At 35.6% G+C, this 15,098-nt stretch overlaps 1 protein-coding gene across 4 annotated transcripts in view; it reads left to right on the top strand.

The window, feature by feature from the left end:
• Positions 1 to 15,098, top strand: part of LOC106458340 (zinc finger protein 423-like) — a 189,310-nt gene that overhangs the window by 153,388 nt on the left and 20,824 nt on the right. The window contains exon 1 of one of the 4 annotated variants that reach the window (XM_022384530.1): positions 12,263 to 12,503. The exons of the other annotated variants lie outside the window; for them this stretch is intronic. Coding sequence (XP_022240238.1) covers positions 12,461 to 12,503 — 43 coding nt within the window. The 5' untranslated portion in view covers positions 12,263 to 12,460. Of the gene's footprint in view, positions 1 to 12,262; positions 12,504 to 15,098 lie in introns of those variants that run through there. 4 annotated transcript variants of the gene reach the window in all.

Here is a 15,098-nt window from a genome sequence, read left to right as displayed (position 1 = left end):
TCATAACGCCCCCACGGCTGAAAGGGCGAGCATGTTTGGTTTCTACATAATTTCACCACATTATAATAAATAAAGTCGCAGAGTTGTATTTTAATAAATTTAAATTCATCATCACGATCTGCCCAGCAGTGGCACAGCGGTATATCTGCGGACTTACAACGCTAGAATTCGGGTTTTGATACCCGTGGTGGGCAGAGCACAGATAGCCAATTGTGTTGCTTCAAATAAACTTCAAACAAATAGCACTATCCGACTTAATTAGTTATATGGTACACACAGCTCTATAAACATTATACCACATTTTTTAAGAAATTGATATTTATGAGCATTTCACCTCCGAACCTTTGGTGAGTCTGCGATAAATATAAGGCACCAAACGCTATAATTCGTGGTTTGATCCCCAGAGTTGACACAGGTAGCTGCTCTTTGTGCTAAAATAATTAGACAAAACTTACATTTTCCTAGTTATTTGCGCATGATTTTGGAACTTCTTTCTTGAAACAACTAACTTTATATTGATTATTTGCGCATGATTTTGGAACTTCTTTCATGAAACAACTAACTTTATATTGATTATTATATTACGAAAGATCTACTTCTCGTAAACCTTAAAAAAATGAACAAAATGGCAACAAGCGAAGAAGAATATATATTTGAACTATACAAACCAGAACCTTCAAGTTTGTCTTACAACTCTTCATTTCTTATTTTCCTTTTATAAACTCTCATATTTCTCTTGTTGATTCAAGTTAAATGTTTTTTATTCTTAAGTTTCACATTTTATTCTTGTTGTCATTGAGTTTATTACCTCCAACACCGAAGTGGGACGAAGGTTATGTTTTCACCCCCTGTATATATGTGTGTGTGGTTGTCAAGAAGATTTCTCGAAAACGGCTGAACGGATTTGGACGAAAGTTGGTATGCATTTAGATTGTGACCCAACTTAGAATTGATTGAATTTTGTTTGGACTAGGTCGTAGGTCAAGGTCACAGCAAGATCACGAAAATTCCCATCTGTTAACATGGGGACCGGTTTTTTTTCACACTGTTTTTGCTCTGTAATTCAGTCAAAAATGATCGGATTTTGATGAAACTTGGTAAACACGTGTAGAATATTATTTCTCATGCCCCACTTAAAATGATCCGTGTCCGTTGATAACTATGGACACATTTTCGTATTTTTTGAGAGCCAAATTCATATGATCAACGTCGCGTGGCGGAGGTATTGTGCTTTATTGAGTGCCCCTTTAGTTGTTATTGTAACGTTTCAAGAAACAAACCACTTCCTCCTTATGGCGATTACTATAATTGTCTTGTCTTCTCTATTTTGTAAGTTATTCTTCCGTTCCCTTCTAATAGTCTTATTTTGCCATTTTCTCAACATTTCATTATGCTATTCCAAATAATATACTTCGTGCAGGACTTGGGCATAGTCTGGTGGTTAGCGTGTCGGACTGCGGATCGCAAGGCTCGAGGTTCGAACCAAGATATCCCGTTGAACACACTCCACACTGAGTGGACGTTATAACCATGATAGTCAATCCTCCTAGCCATGTAGGTGGCGGACACTGTTGGATGCCTGCCTTCTCCATGGTCAACACTTCTTAATTACAGATGACTATGATTAAACCTTGATGGTTTCTGACCACATCGTTAAGTTCATGTTTAAATACAGGTGCTGTTCAAGTTCAAAATACCAGATTTCGTATTATTTCATTTGTTTCTTGTTTGTCAACTATCATATTGCTTAAAGAAACAGATTTTCCATGAGGATCGTATCATGTCCTTTTTTTATCTTATTTTCTTGTTCCTCTATTCCAGGTTTCTTGTGTGTTGCGTGATCTAATCTCGATTCAATAATTATCCTCTGTTCTTATTTTACCCAAGTTCAAGTAGCGTGTCTCGGCACCAGTTGCTAACTTTAAGTCGCCAGGTTATTCCACTCGCCCGAGGAGGAACCTGGCGGCAAGAAACAATTGGTTTGATCAAAATAGTTCGTATTTTATTTTATTACCTTTATAACCTCTTTAGAAAAGCTTCTTGAACAATACAGTTAGTTATAGAAGTGTCCACAGTATCATTTATAACATTTGCAACATAATTATTCTGCTACTGTGCTCTTATTGAAATTAGAATTATTTTCGTCAAAAACAAAAATAATTGAAATAAAATTGTATTTTCCGTGATTCTTGGTGTCCAAGTTTCTGTGTGATTAGACTCGTCCAAATACCAACAGCTTACATTTTGATGTATAAGTTAAGAATATGTTGTTGTTTTTTGTATTTGGAGTTTTGGAAGTAAACTATTCACGATATAACTGTAGTTTGCAATAGGGTTTTCTCTACAAATAAACCATTGAAACAGTGTTCTTAGCATACTGAAAATATTAGTTTTACTATAGTTGCAAATAACATATGGTTAAAATTGATTTTTCAGTTGTTTGAAGGTTTATTCCAAATTTCTTGCACACAATGGTATTGTTATTACAGCACGTAATGTTAATGATAATATAATAATAATGTTATAAGTATTGAAAATATATAAATGAAGTAAATAATGTTGTGCTATTGATTTTTACTGGAAAACCTGATTTGTAAATGACGTAAATAAAATTGTTAATAATTACAATTCGCTTGCTTTTCTGGTTCACAACATAACAATTTTTGTTTATGGAAATGGATGATATATAGATGAGTACTGGTTTGGGGCGAAAGGTCTCGTCGGCACTGATGTGGCAGATGTGATGTGTTTGACATACGATATGTTCTCCTTTGCTTTCACTCATGGGTTCTTAGAAGGGGACTTTGTCCGTCATGGCCAAGTTGTTAGGGCACTCGACTCGCAATCTAAGGGTCGCGGGTTCGAATCCCCGTCATACCAAACATGCTCGCCCTTTCAGCAGTAGGGACATTATGATGTTTCGGTCAATTCGTTGGTAAAAGAGTTGCCCAAGAGTTGGCGGTGGGTGGTAATGACTATCTGCCTTCCCTCTAGTCTTTCACTGCTAAATTAGGGACGGCTAGCGCAGATCGCCCTCGTGTAGCTTTGCGCGAAATTCAAAACAAACAACCAACCAGAAGGGGACTCAACACACTTGGACGGGTTATTCAATGATTGATTGTTTGAATACTTGAATTTAATGTGGAAGTATAAGAGTATTTGTAAAAACAATCGTACATGTTATAAGCAGGTATTTATTGGTACGAATGAGTGCTCGTCAAGAAAGCGCGACTGCGTGTTTGTCAGATGAACATGACGTCACAGTTACTGGCTGAGTGGAAGATTTGTTGAGATTGTTATTATGTCAAGCCCCTTTGGCTGAACGGTAAGTCTAAGGGCTTTCCACGGTAAAAATCTGGTTTCTATATCCAAGGGGGGGCAGAGCACAGATAGCCCATTGTGTAGCTTTGTGCTTAACAGCAAAACAAACAAAGAAATGCTTATATTAAGAAGACAAGCTATTTTAACAATTCTTTATACTGTAATTTTTATACATCATAATTCATAACATATGAAACGCAGCGAAAAATGAGATCCAAGTATAAAACTCTTAGAGTAAATGATAATTACAAAAAGCCTGTCTTGTTAGTGTGATCCTAACAGATTGTGTATACAATAGTTATAAACTACAGAAAACGTAGAAAAAAACAAGTGTAATATTTGACTTAGCAAAGTAAATACTGCTGTAATCTTTGGAAAAAGTAAGATATTTAATATCGTAAAAAGTAAATACCACTCTAGCCTCTTTGGAAATAAATAAAACATTAGACTTAGCAAAAGTAAACATTGCTCTAGACTTTAGTAATAAGTAACTGTTTTTTGTTTTTTTTGCACAAGATTCATTAGGTCTCTGAAATGATACTACTTGGCCATCAAACTAGATACGTTTAAACGGTGATTGTAAATTTCATAGCTGTATACATCAAGAAGTATTGTACAAAAATTTAATTACAAATCGGTATTTACGTCTGTTTAGATTGAAATTCTCAAAACGAGGTCTACGGTAACTAATGCAGACAAACAGCAGGAAAATACATTATTTAATGTAACGTTGTGTTCATCAAGGTAATTTTCTAGGCTTGAAATAATCAGTTCAGTCCATCCTAAGTATCAAATATTTCACAGAAACTAAATAAGCGTTATTTTAAAATACAAACTACTGTCATTTAGATACACAGAGCAACTGCTCTATTCACAATACATGGAATATTTCGAACATTCGGTTCTTTATATTCAGTACGACAGATGTCAATACTTGAATTAAAGGTAAAGTGGTCCAAGCTTGCGGTTTTCTGTTGTCTTTTATGGACGTCCTTAACATTGTCCCGAGTGCACAAATGTTAGATCTGAAACATTAGACGAGCATAGCAAACCAGAGGTGGTTGAGTGAAGGTCAAAAGGTTCTCAAAAGTTCGAGCATCCACTGATCCATTAAACTCCCCCCGCGCGACCACTGTTCTATTTACAGCTCTTCATGAAATAACGAATCTTTTTCGGTTCGTGTTGTATGTTGTGTATTCACCATGGTCTTACCAGACACGTGTAGGGTGTTCTCCTAAGCGAACACGTGCTAGGACTAAAAGGACATAAGCACTAATCAGTTAGCATTAGTGTCACGCATCGAAGAAATGGGGTACAACTTAAGAGCTGGCCAGCTAGTTGTCATGTAGTTGTAATTTTGCACAAATCGTTATAGTGAGTCATAGTTCTATATTGTTAGGTGTCTTTCAAAAGAGAAACAAACACCTACCGTGAGAAGATTATTTTAACACAACTATTTGAGTGTCATTTAGATCTCTTAGTCCACTCACTCAGTGGAATTAACGACCCAATTCTACCAGGAAGGTAAGGTCACGTAAATCTCAATTGTATCCGATAATTTGGAGTCGGCCCACTGGCCCGAAAAGAACGAGACAGAATGTCTTACTTTCACTGGCGTGTACTTCCTGTCGCCTTCCATGACTTTCGATTAAGCGTATTATCGTCAGTAGTTCGTCGAAACTACTCTTAATTCATTAATTGTCATTTTCAGCTGATTTGCAGTGAGTGCACGAACTGCAAACAAATCGTGACGTTATGTATAAGGTTTGTTGTTTAAGGCACAAAAAAAGAAAAGAAAACGTGTATATATTATATGTGTGTGTGTGTATATATATATATATATATTTAATTCGAGTGTAATATTCGCGAATGTAATATCCGCTTTCTTCTCAAATTTGTTATTCGTGTAATTACTGAATTGTTAAGAATTCGTTGAGATATATCATTATAGATTAAGGCTCCCGGTGGGTCAGCGGTAAATTTACGAGCTTGCAACGCTAAAATCTGTGGTTCGATACCCGCGGTGTGTAGAGTGCAGATAGCCCAAACCAACATTTTTAAATAAGATGAGAAAGAAAAAAACAAACAAACAAAGATCAGAATATTAGTATATTTTTTAGGTTTATGTTAATACTATCATCTATAAGTAAAGCGACTCTCGTACGTATTTCTTTGTCTCTCCCAGTGGCACAGCGGTATATCTTCGAACATACAACGCTAGAAACCGGGTTTCGATCCCCATGGTGGGCAGAGAACAGATAGCCCATTGTGTAGATTTATGCTTAATATCAAACAGATATGCATACGTATTTCGTCTTTTCTTGCTTCTACTAACCTCCAAACGGAAGTGTTTTTTTGTTTGGAAACTTAAATGATACAAATGCATAATCGTATATGTAGGACTAAAATTAAGTTGAAGCATTAAGTTGAATTAATGCATATACTTTAATGGTTTCCGGTAATCCTCTTGAGTTGCAGCGTTATCGTTCGAATGCAGGATTAAGTATCGAAATTCCAAAGAATTCCCCGGTGCAGTCGAATTTCGCCTTGTGTATATGTTGTTTAAAATAAGTAAAACTATATTTATAGTTTAAGAATCTTATTTCTAGATTATAAGTTTCCTATTTTATGAATCTGTCTGTTAAAATATTAGCTAGATAATTGTAATATTTTAAATCCACACTTTAATTTAAACATAACCTAAAGTGTTGTTTAAAAAATAGTTTATCATACGAGTTTGATCAAACAGTAACTTAGAGATGTTTTGTATGTGTGTTGGTGATGACACTGTTGTTTGCTGCTCTTCATAATAGTTCCGTGCCCTACAAACTTTATGATCTGAGGTGTCTATGACATCCTAGTTACTGAAGTATTTGACAGACACTCGCGCAAAATATTCCTTGCGTCAAATTTTGCATGCGGTGTTTTTCCGTCATTCATAATGAAAGATTTAAAATGAAAGAATTAGTTTTTATATTTCATTTCGAGATAATGAATTTACTGCTAAACTTTAAGCATGTCGCTTTAGTACGTCTGTTTTAAGTACCAAAATGAAAGTAGTTAGATGCATTTTTTCTACAAATCCATTAAGTGTAACGTATAATAAATAAATAATATATGCACCTTATTTTCAAATATACTGAGGATTTTGAGACAACATTATTTCAATAGTTATGAATGGGCCCGGCATGACCAAGTAGTTAGGGCGCTCCACTCGCAATCTGAGGTCGCGAGTTCGAATCCCCGTCCCACAAAACATGCTCACTCTTTCAGCCGTGGGGGTGTTATAATGTCACGGTCAATCTCACTATTAGTTGGTAAAAGAGTAGACCGAGAGTTGGCGGTGGGTGGTGATGACTAGCTGCATTCCCTCTAGTCTTCCACTGCTAAATTAGGGATGTCTAGCGCAGATAGCCCTCTTGTAGCTTTGCGCGAACTTCAAAACAAACAAACAAACCAGCCATATGAAATCGATTTTTCTATCCATGCACAATCTAATAAACCAATGACAAAGAAAAGTGTCTATAATAATATGTTTAACCACACGTAACAAATCCCATTTATCTCAAGTAAAATCATATAATTATGTAATAAGGAATGCGATATGTGCGACTGAAGAGCGATTATATTAAAAATTATCTCTTGAATCTTTTCAAAGCATTACTTTTTTTTCCGTAAGTTAATAAGAATTTAGTGTGTGGTATTTAAAAAAAAATCTGTTCTCACTTCGTGAACGAAATTCACGTGATCAGCATTTTGTCTTTCGATCCCCTTTAGATATGTTTGGTCCATAATTTTGTCAAAATAAATCTAGCGGGTCAGTGTAAAGAAAATTATATTGTTGAAGATGAGTTCCCGAAGTATTGATAAAATCAAATTTTGTACATAATCTAATTCTGTGTGCATTTTAAATGCGGGAGAAACGCTAACGTTCTCAATAACCTAAAATAAAACAAAAACTTGACAGTAAACGCTGGTAAATTCCAGTTGGCAAGAAACCAAGGTTTTACCTTATTAGGCTTAACAGACACGGTGACTTTCAGTCAAGTTAAAGCTTCGTATCATCGTGCACGTTGATCTTTTTGACCTTATCACACAACAGGTATTAGAATACACTTACGGTTAAGTTTTACTCACCTGCGATACAACGTATTTGTAAATGCATCAAAGATGCCATGCCATGACAGTAGACGTGTTCACTCATAACAATCTCTTGATTATTCAAGCAGACAAATATATAAAATAATTCTATCGCAAATTATCGAAAATGTGTTTGTATGGATGGAACTTTGATATTAAAATAACCTCGCTAATTACTGAGGATGGTATTTGATAGACGTTTATCTTTTCATCTCGTTAACCATGTTATATTACAGTTACACAAGTTAACACCAAATAAGGTTTCTACGTGTGTGTATACGGGGGAGGAGTGTGCCTAACTTTGTTGAAATGTGAGGGGGATGGCAAAAAAGTTTCAATGTAACATAGTTGTTAATAACAGTGTTTGTACACGAAATGGAAAAAAGTAGGAGCACCTGCCTCTTTTGCCGTATGTGTTATTCGCCTGGGGGGGGGGGGGTATATACAAACAGAGCAACCGTTATGTATGAATACAGGTTTTAGACTTGACTTTGTGGCTTTACTTGTTACGCTTTATACCTGTCATCAATAACTACGCCAGCGGAAATCGTGTCATTCAGTCTGTTAAAAACAGGTTTCGGCTGTTTAGAGATGGTGTTCAACTGGTTCACTTACTGCTATTAGCTGAAAAAACAAAACATTTCCAACCGTATTCCACTTCTCTTCCAAGGTGTCCCCTATCTCACACCTTCGCTCCTTCAGCATAAAGCAAACCTCTAATCAAACAACACCTTTACTCACCTTCTTTCTACTAAAATACGTCGACAAGAAGTTTGCAACATGAATTCAATTCTTTTACGGCAGTAGTGTGGGCAAAAGGGGCGCCGAACCGCAAAGAACTCCCTGTATTTGTGTGTTTGTCCACCAGTGACACTGAAAGTATGTGTTCAGTTTGTTTTTAATTGTTATAAAAATTACTTTGTTAACCAAGTATCACGCTTTTATACATATCAAAACTAATTATCCTAATGCACGGTCAATCTTAAAATATAAGGTGTAAGCCTAGTGCAGTGATTAAGTAATTGCGAATTATCCAACTACCCCCATTCTTCAGTACTTAACGCTTGTCTATGCAACGGACACTACCCCCCCCCCAAATAAAATAAAATAAACGCTCAAAACTATGAGATCATTTCACAACATAACCCATAATGCCTCAAATCAACAATATTTTTCTCAGTCTTGCACCCGTGGTTTTAAATATCAATTTAGACTTACTTGAACATACAACGAGAAGGTCTGTTAAAAATAATTTCTAGCGATATTTCATACCAGATGTTTATCAAACGGTGTTAACAATATGTTAACTACTAAGGTGAATTATATTATGAAAAAAACATTATTAAAAATATCCCACAACCAAAACAGAAATTAACATAAATTAAAAGTCATAATATGTTAAAGCGCATAATACTTTCATTGATATTTATGACAATTTTTTATATTAAATATTTAATAATTACAGCAAACATATCTAATTATATACATAACAAAACTACTACGTTCTAAAATTCATAGTACATTCTCTTCTTTTTTCCCCATATAAATTATAAGAAGTAAAAGCAGATGCTGTAAGATCAAATAAAACAGGGTTACTCCAACTTATGGTTTTTATAAAGAAGATTTTTACAAGAAGATTGCCCCCACCACCACCACCACGGTGACTCAGTGGTAAGTCTGAGAGCCTATTACACTAAAACACGGGTTTCGATACTCGTGCATATAGTCCACCGTATAGCTTTGTGCTTAATAACAAACAAACAAACAAATACAAGAAGATTAAAAACTATTAATACAATGAACATACATGTAAGTTTCAATGGATTTAGGTGCATTTCTGTTGAACAAAGAATGGAAAATTATTAGTATTTTTTTGTTCAACTTGATTGGAGGGTAAGGCCTATTTGGGTGGCAATTCAAGTAACTGGTGATATATCAGTTAAATGCATGTGCTGCGTAGTTCATGTGTTCCTTACTAGGTTGCGCTTCCCACTCAAACAACGCATGCAAATAACGATGTACATTTGTTTGTTTGTTTGTTGTTAAGCACAAAGCTACACCCGATTTTTAGCGTCATAATCCCCCAGACTTACCGCTGATACCCCTTTGGGATGGAGGGGGGACATTGTATTTGTTTGTAATTAAGCACAAAGCTACACAATAGGCTATCTGGGCTCTGCCCACCACGGGTATCGAAACCCGGATTCTAGCGTTTTAAGTCCGCAGACATACCGTTGTGCCACTGGGGGGCGGGGGGACGTTGTATAACTTACTTGCAGAAATAAAATACAACCATTGAAACAGAGTTTTAAATGTCAGCTAACCACAGCCCTAAGTAGTAAAGTCCATGTTAGCTTTATATAAAAAAAATTAGTGTAACCTTTAAAAACCAAGCTAATTAATTACAAAAACAATTAATTTACGATTACATTTTATCGAAAGACAAAAAAAAAGACTTCAACAAGAAAGCTCATTTTCTTTAAACATTAAACATAGATTTAAAAGTGTCTATATAATGCTTACGTTAATTTTGTCCTTTCGTTTTCAAACATTTATACAAGGTGATTATAGATAAAATATCCTGGTGGTTAGGGTGCTCGACTCAAAATCTGCTGGTCGAGAGTTCGAATTTTATCACCCAACTTGGTCGCCCTTTCAGCCGTGGGAAAGTGACGGTCAATCCTACTATTCGATCAGAGAAGCCCAAGAGTTGTGGGTGGGTGGTGTCGACTAGCTTAATTAGGAACGGCTAGCACAGATAGCCCTCGAGTAGTTTTGCGCGAAGTTCCAAAAATAAATAAAAATTATAAATAAAACTCCATATTTGAAATTATTATATCTCAAAAACTACTTGTCTTAAGGGGATCAACATTTCACCGTAGAATTATAAATCGTATTTAGAAGAATTTGGAAAGGAACAGTGTTTTTTTGTGAAGTTGTCGCAAAAGGTATTAAAAATGCTTTCTGTCACTTTCAATCGGCATAACAAGCCTATCTCCAACCAAAACTATTGCAAACACCATCTGTTCTTGACAGTGTTTGATTCTCGCAATATCCTAAACAATTACTCGCGTTTTATCCAGATCACTATAATTCTCGTATTGTTGAAAAATATATATATATATATAATCAGTTATTTCGCAAGCAAAGCGATTTTGGTATTCAGTATAATATAGTGTACTGTGGTGAAATTGTTTTCCCCAAGGACAAGTTGTTTTATTTTCTTAATCTAAATGCGTTATTTTAGTGTATAAGAACAACTCGAAGAAGTTGAGTGTTTTTTATTTTAGCTAGTATTTTCAAAGATAATTAAAGTAGTTTTACTTTGTTTAATGAGCAATATTTATGTGTGTTTTTTGTACAATGGAAAAGAGGTTAAAAATAGTATCTATGTACATTTACATAATAGTCTAATCTTTGTCAAATTGAAACGGGTCCTTAATTAAAGTTAGATATTGAAAACTGAAAAACACAAGTTAAATTCATTGTTTTTAGCCGCGGCATGGCGTCTCATAGAACGGCTCTGATGTTTTTTGTTTTTTTTCAAGTACAAACTTTTAGCTAATAGCTCCATCTCTTGACCGATTTTAAACCTAATTACAGCCGCGGCTATTAAGTATTCCCTCTTATTTGAACACATCTTAGAAGCAGAATAATTATTGCAATTTGCAAATAATTTTCTGTTTACTTTGTATATTTTAGAACAATTATTGGCATATTGTCCAAGAATGGGTAACTGAATAAGCGTAAATATCATGTGCGTTTAATTACTACGTGACTAGACATCAAGACGCTATTAAAATTCTGCCAGTCGTTGAATTCAGATCCTCAGTGCTAACTGTTCTAAGCCAAAGCACATTTATAATAGCTGCGAGCAATATTGTAATGTTCCTGTTGGTGGTGTTGATATTTCTTCACAAATAAAGGTATTTACGGAACAAAGAGTCGCACACAAGGTCAACACTGACAAGATATTTGTTCGTTTCTTACTACCACCATCACCACCCACTTTTTATTAGCTTTCTGACGTCGTAAGCATGAAGTACTAATGCTTGACTCCAGCACTTTGCCTGATTTATTGACAGCTGGTCTATCTCAGCACCCTTTGGCTATAGGCAGGTGTACGGAGAAGTCAGGAGGTCAGCTTTGATAATCCGTTGTGGTCAGCTGTTCACAAAAGCCATCCACTCAAGGGTCAAAATTTATTTATTCAAACCTTTGTTATTTTCATGGCTTATGTTCCTTGTGGGTGAGACAGCTCAATAAGCAGATGGGCCGCTAGAAGGCTGTTTTGAGGGCAAAGGTGGTGGCTGACCACTACAGTTTCTTCATAGGCAAGTAACAGAAACGTCAAACTTTCCCCACCTCTACAGCCTTTCAAACTTACCCAAACTGACATTCATCAAGCTTCTACTGATTGTCAGCTATTGATGTCTCTATTGGCGCCACGCTCTCTTCATGACAAAGATAGCGCTCCCTCTGTCACCCCCCTACCGCGTGCCTCTCGCCTTTGTCCCCCACGAGTCAGCTTGTGCTTTTATTCTACACGTCTTCCTTATTTTCGACGATTGCCTCCACTCCCCACAGTGTATCCCTGTTAGTAACGCTCCCCACCCAGTTCCCGGAGAAAACGTCATAACTAAGACCTCCACGTACATATACCTCCTGGGATTTTTCCTCTAAAGTTATAGTGTCACTTGGGAGCACAACGGACGGCTTACTTAACTAAACAACTTGGGATAGAGTACAAACACAGACCCACAGTTTGTTCCTATCTAACCAGTAGCCAATAGGCTTTCGCTACCGAATATCGTCCGACCCACGCTCTTATGAGAACACTGTTTAGAGGCTGGTGTAGAACAACCTGTGCCTACTAACGGTACGGTCATACATGGATCGTAGCGGCCTACCACTGCGGCTTGTCCCACGTTTAACAACTATTGACTAGGACCAAGTTAGCCACACAGACACCCGAGAGAGTCTCTTTTTCAATGCGTGAATGCCAGCGACCACAGCTATGAAACTGATGGAAGTTGTTGCAAGTATGTATTCAAGTTTCTTTTCCTTATACTGAGCAATTAGATTTACAGGTGATAATTAGTGTGTTAGTGTTATCACAAGTAGCGTTAGGTCATTACTTAGGTGTTTACTTTTACTGATTTAATGCTATTCATTAAGTACTTGTATAAACCTTAATAACTTAGTTGCTTAGATTAGGCATCTTTCCCCATTTCTTATTTACTCTTAACGAAACATCTTTGATAAACTTTGAGATATCCAAACGCGCGTTTTTAAACACCAAATATTTCGATAAGATATTGTCCAGAGAAGACTATAAAGTGATGTCATAATATCGAAAAGCTTATCTCGGGTATTAGTATAGCAAGGATATAAATTCGCTGACAGAAATAATGTAATGTTTTTAGCACGAGTGTGCATCATTTCAAATCGATCGACGTGGTTTAAGATTTTTTTGTATCTAAACTAGTACACTTTTAATTCTCCGTAAGAAAGAATTTTGTACTATAAGTACATACACATGGACGATTTCTTTTTTCTTTCATAAAACACGATATTATGAAAATTTCCGAAACCAAACTAAAAACTCAAGTATATAGTAGAGAAATTGGATAATTATTTTGATAAATCTCATAGTAACACACCATTATCAACACATTTTATAATAAACTTCTAACTTAGTTTTTCACTTGGGTAATCCTTCGAAAATAAAAACAAATAATAGTTTTAATTTAATGGAAGTGCCTAAACTGTTTTCAAGTTACTCGTTATATTTAAATGTTTCTTTTTTAAGTCCTAATGAAAATATTACTTTATTTTAAATGTTTTGCATGACACGACTTACGAAAAGAAATAAGCTGTAAGAACTGTTAAATATTATATTGAAAGAATCGAATTACGAAAAAGAATTTTCTCTATCTCGCAGTATACAATTCTAAGTTAACTTTGAACACTGACGGACTATAGCCCTTGATTGTTTCGTTGGAGTTTTCCAAAGCTACACAATGGTTATCTGTGGTCTGCCCTCCTCGGGTATCGAAACCCAATTTTTTTAGCGTTGTAAGCTAGCAGACTTACGGCTGAGTCACTGACCATAATGCAGAGTTAAAGTGGTACCAGGCTGTCACACTAGCATAAATGTTTTATTCATAGTTGGCTAGAATTGTATATTTTGATGGTATTCTACGGTTAATAAGTATTAACAACTCGTAGAAATATTAAGTAAACAAATGGTTAGGTTGACTTTATTTTATTGCTATTGATCTTCAGTTTGTTAATCTTCCTGTATATTTTAAATATTATCTTCAAGGTAAACTTCCCTTCTAGTATAGCACAATGCCCGTTTCCACATTCGGAGGATCATTATCTGAACTAAAAGGCTATAATACTATAAGATTATAAAGATAGTCAGTTCTAATTATTTTAATTAGGCTGTGTGTGAGAGGGGGTCTATAATTTTTTTTATACACAGAATGTTTATACGCAAGCAATGCCATTCGGTTGAATAAAATGTGCATCTACGCGCTGACTTAACTATGTTTTTAGGATTAGATTCTTAACATTCACCATATGGTTGGTTTCCTTGATGTTCAAAGCAGAGAGGCCTGAGTATGCCGTTCTTCCAAGCGACGAGGTATTGTTTGTGTGTTAGAGGTGAAGTGTTATTATAATAACACAGAACGACGCGCAGAATGGGACCTAATTATATTTCGAATAGCTCAATGAATTTAAAAGCTTTGACCTACTGCTATTCTACACTTATCACCAGGAGGGAAGCGAAAGAACCAAGAAAACTGCCTGAAGTAACTTCTGTAGTATAAAATTATTACAGAGGTGTATTTCCGCTTTGTATTAGTATTTTTTTATATTTTTTATGGACTAAATATTAGCATGAGTTGTATAAAGTGTTGAAATATATGAATCGTCACTTCCAAAGTTTTACTATATGTCTAGTACGACATTTAAAGTAACCAACTCGTATCTAAGCAGTATAATACCTCAACTATTATCTAAAGAATCTAATTTGGTTTAAAGTATTATACGCCCTGTATTTTTTAGACTTATTTAACGATGAATGAAGTATTGTCTTTCATGGCTTTAATTGTAGAAAAGGCGACGGGTTTTGTTTTAAAAAGAATTCCAGTGGCGTCTGCGAACTTACAATGCAAGAAACTTGGTTTCGATACCTTTAGTGGACAGAGCACAGATAGCCCATTGTGTAGCTTTATGCTTAACTTCAAACAAACAAACAAACAAATGAATCCCAGAAAATGTCATGTTTTATCAAGCATGGTTGAAACGCATTTTCAGAAACTTCATAAGAGTATTTTTAACGGCGTGATAGTTTTTTATAACTTTGACTTATAACGATGACTGCCATTACACACACCTAAACAATTAACACACTTATATATATACTCTTCACCAAATATGGAACCATTCTCTGTTGTTTCGGAACTGAATGTTTTTAAGTTCATGAAATAACTTAACAGTTTTTGAAAATTACAAATTGAAAGTAGATAAAATTACATCTGTAATGGGGCCCGGCATGGCCAGGTGGTTGCAATCTGAGGGTCGCGGGTTCGAATCCCCGTCGCGCCAAATATGCTCGCCCTTTC

Source organism: Limulus polyphemus, unplaced genomic scaffold (assembly GCF_000517525.1).
Source record: "Limulus polyphemus unplaced genomic scaffold, Limulus_polyphemus-2.1.2 Scaffold448, whole genome shotgun sequence".
Classification (NCBI taxonomy): domain Eukaryota; kingdom Metazoa; phylum Arthropoda; class Merostomata; order Xiphosura; family Limulidae; genus Limulus; species Limulus polyphemus.
Note: the sequence above shows the minus strand (reverse complement) of the source record. Positions and strands in the feature narration are given on the sequence as shown.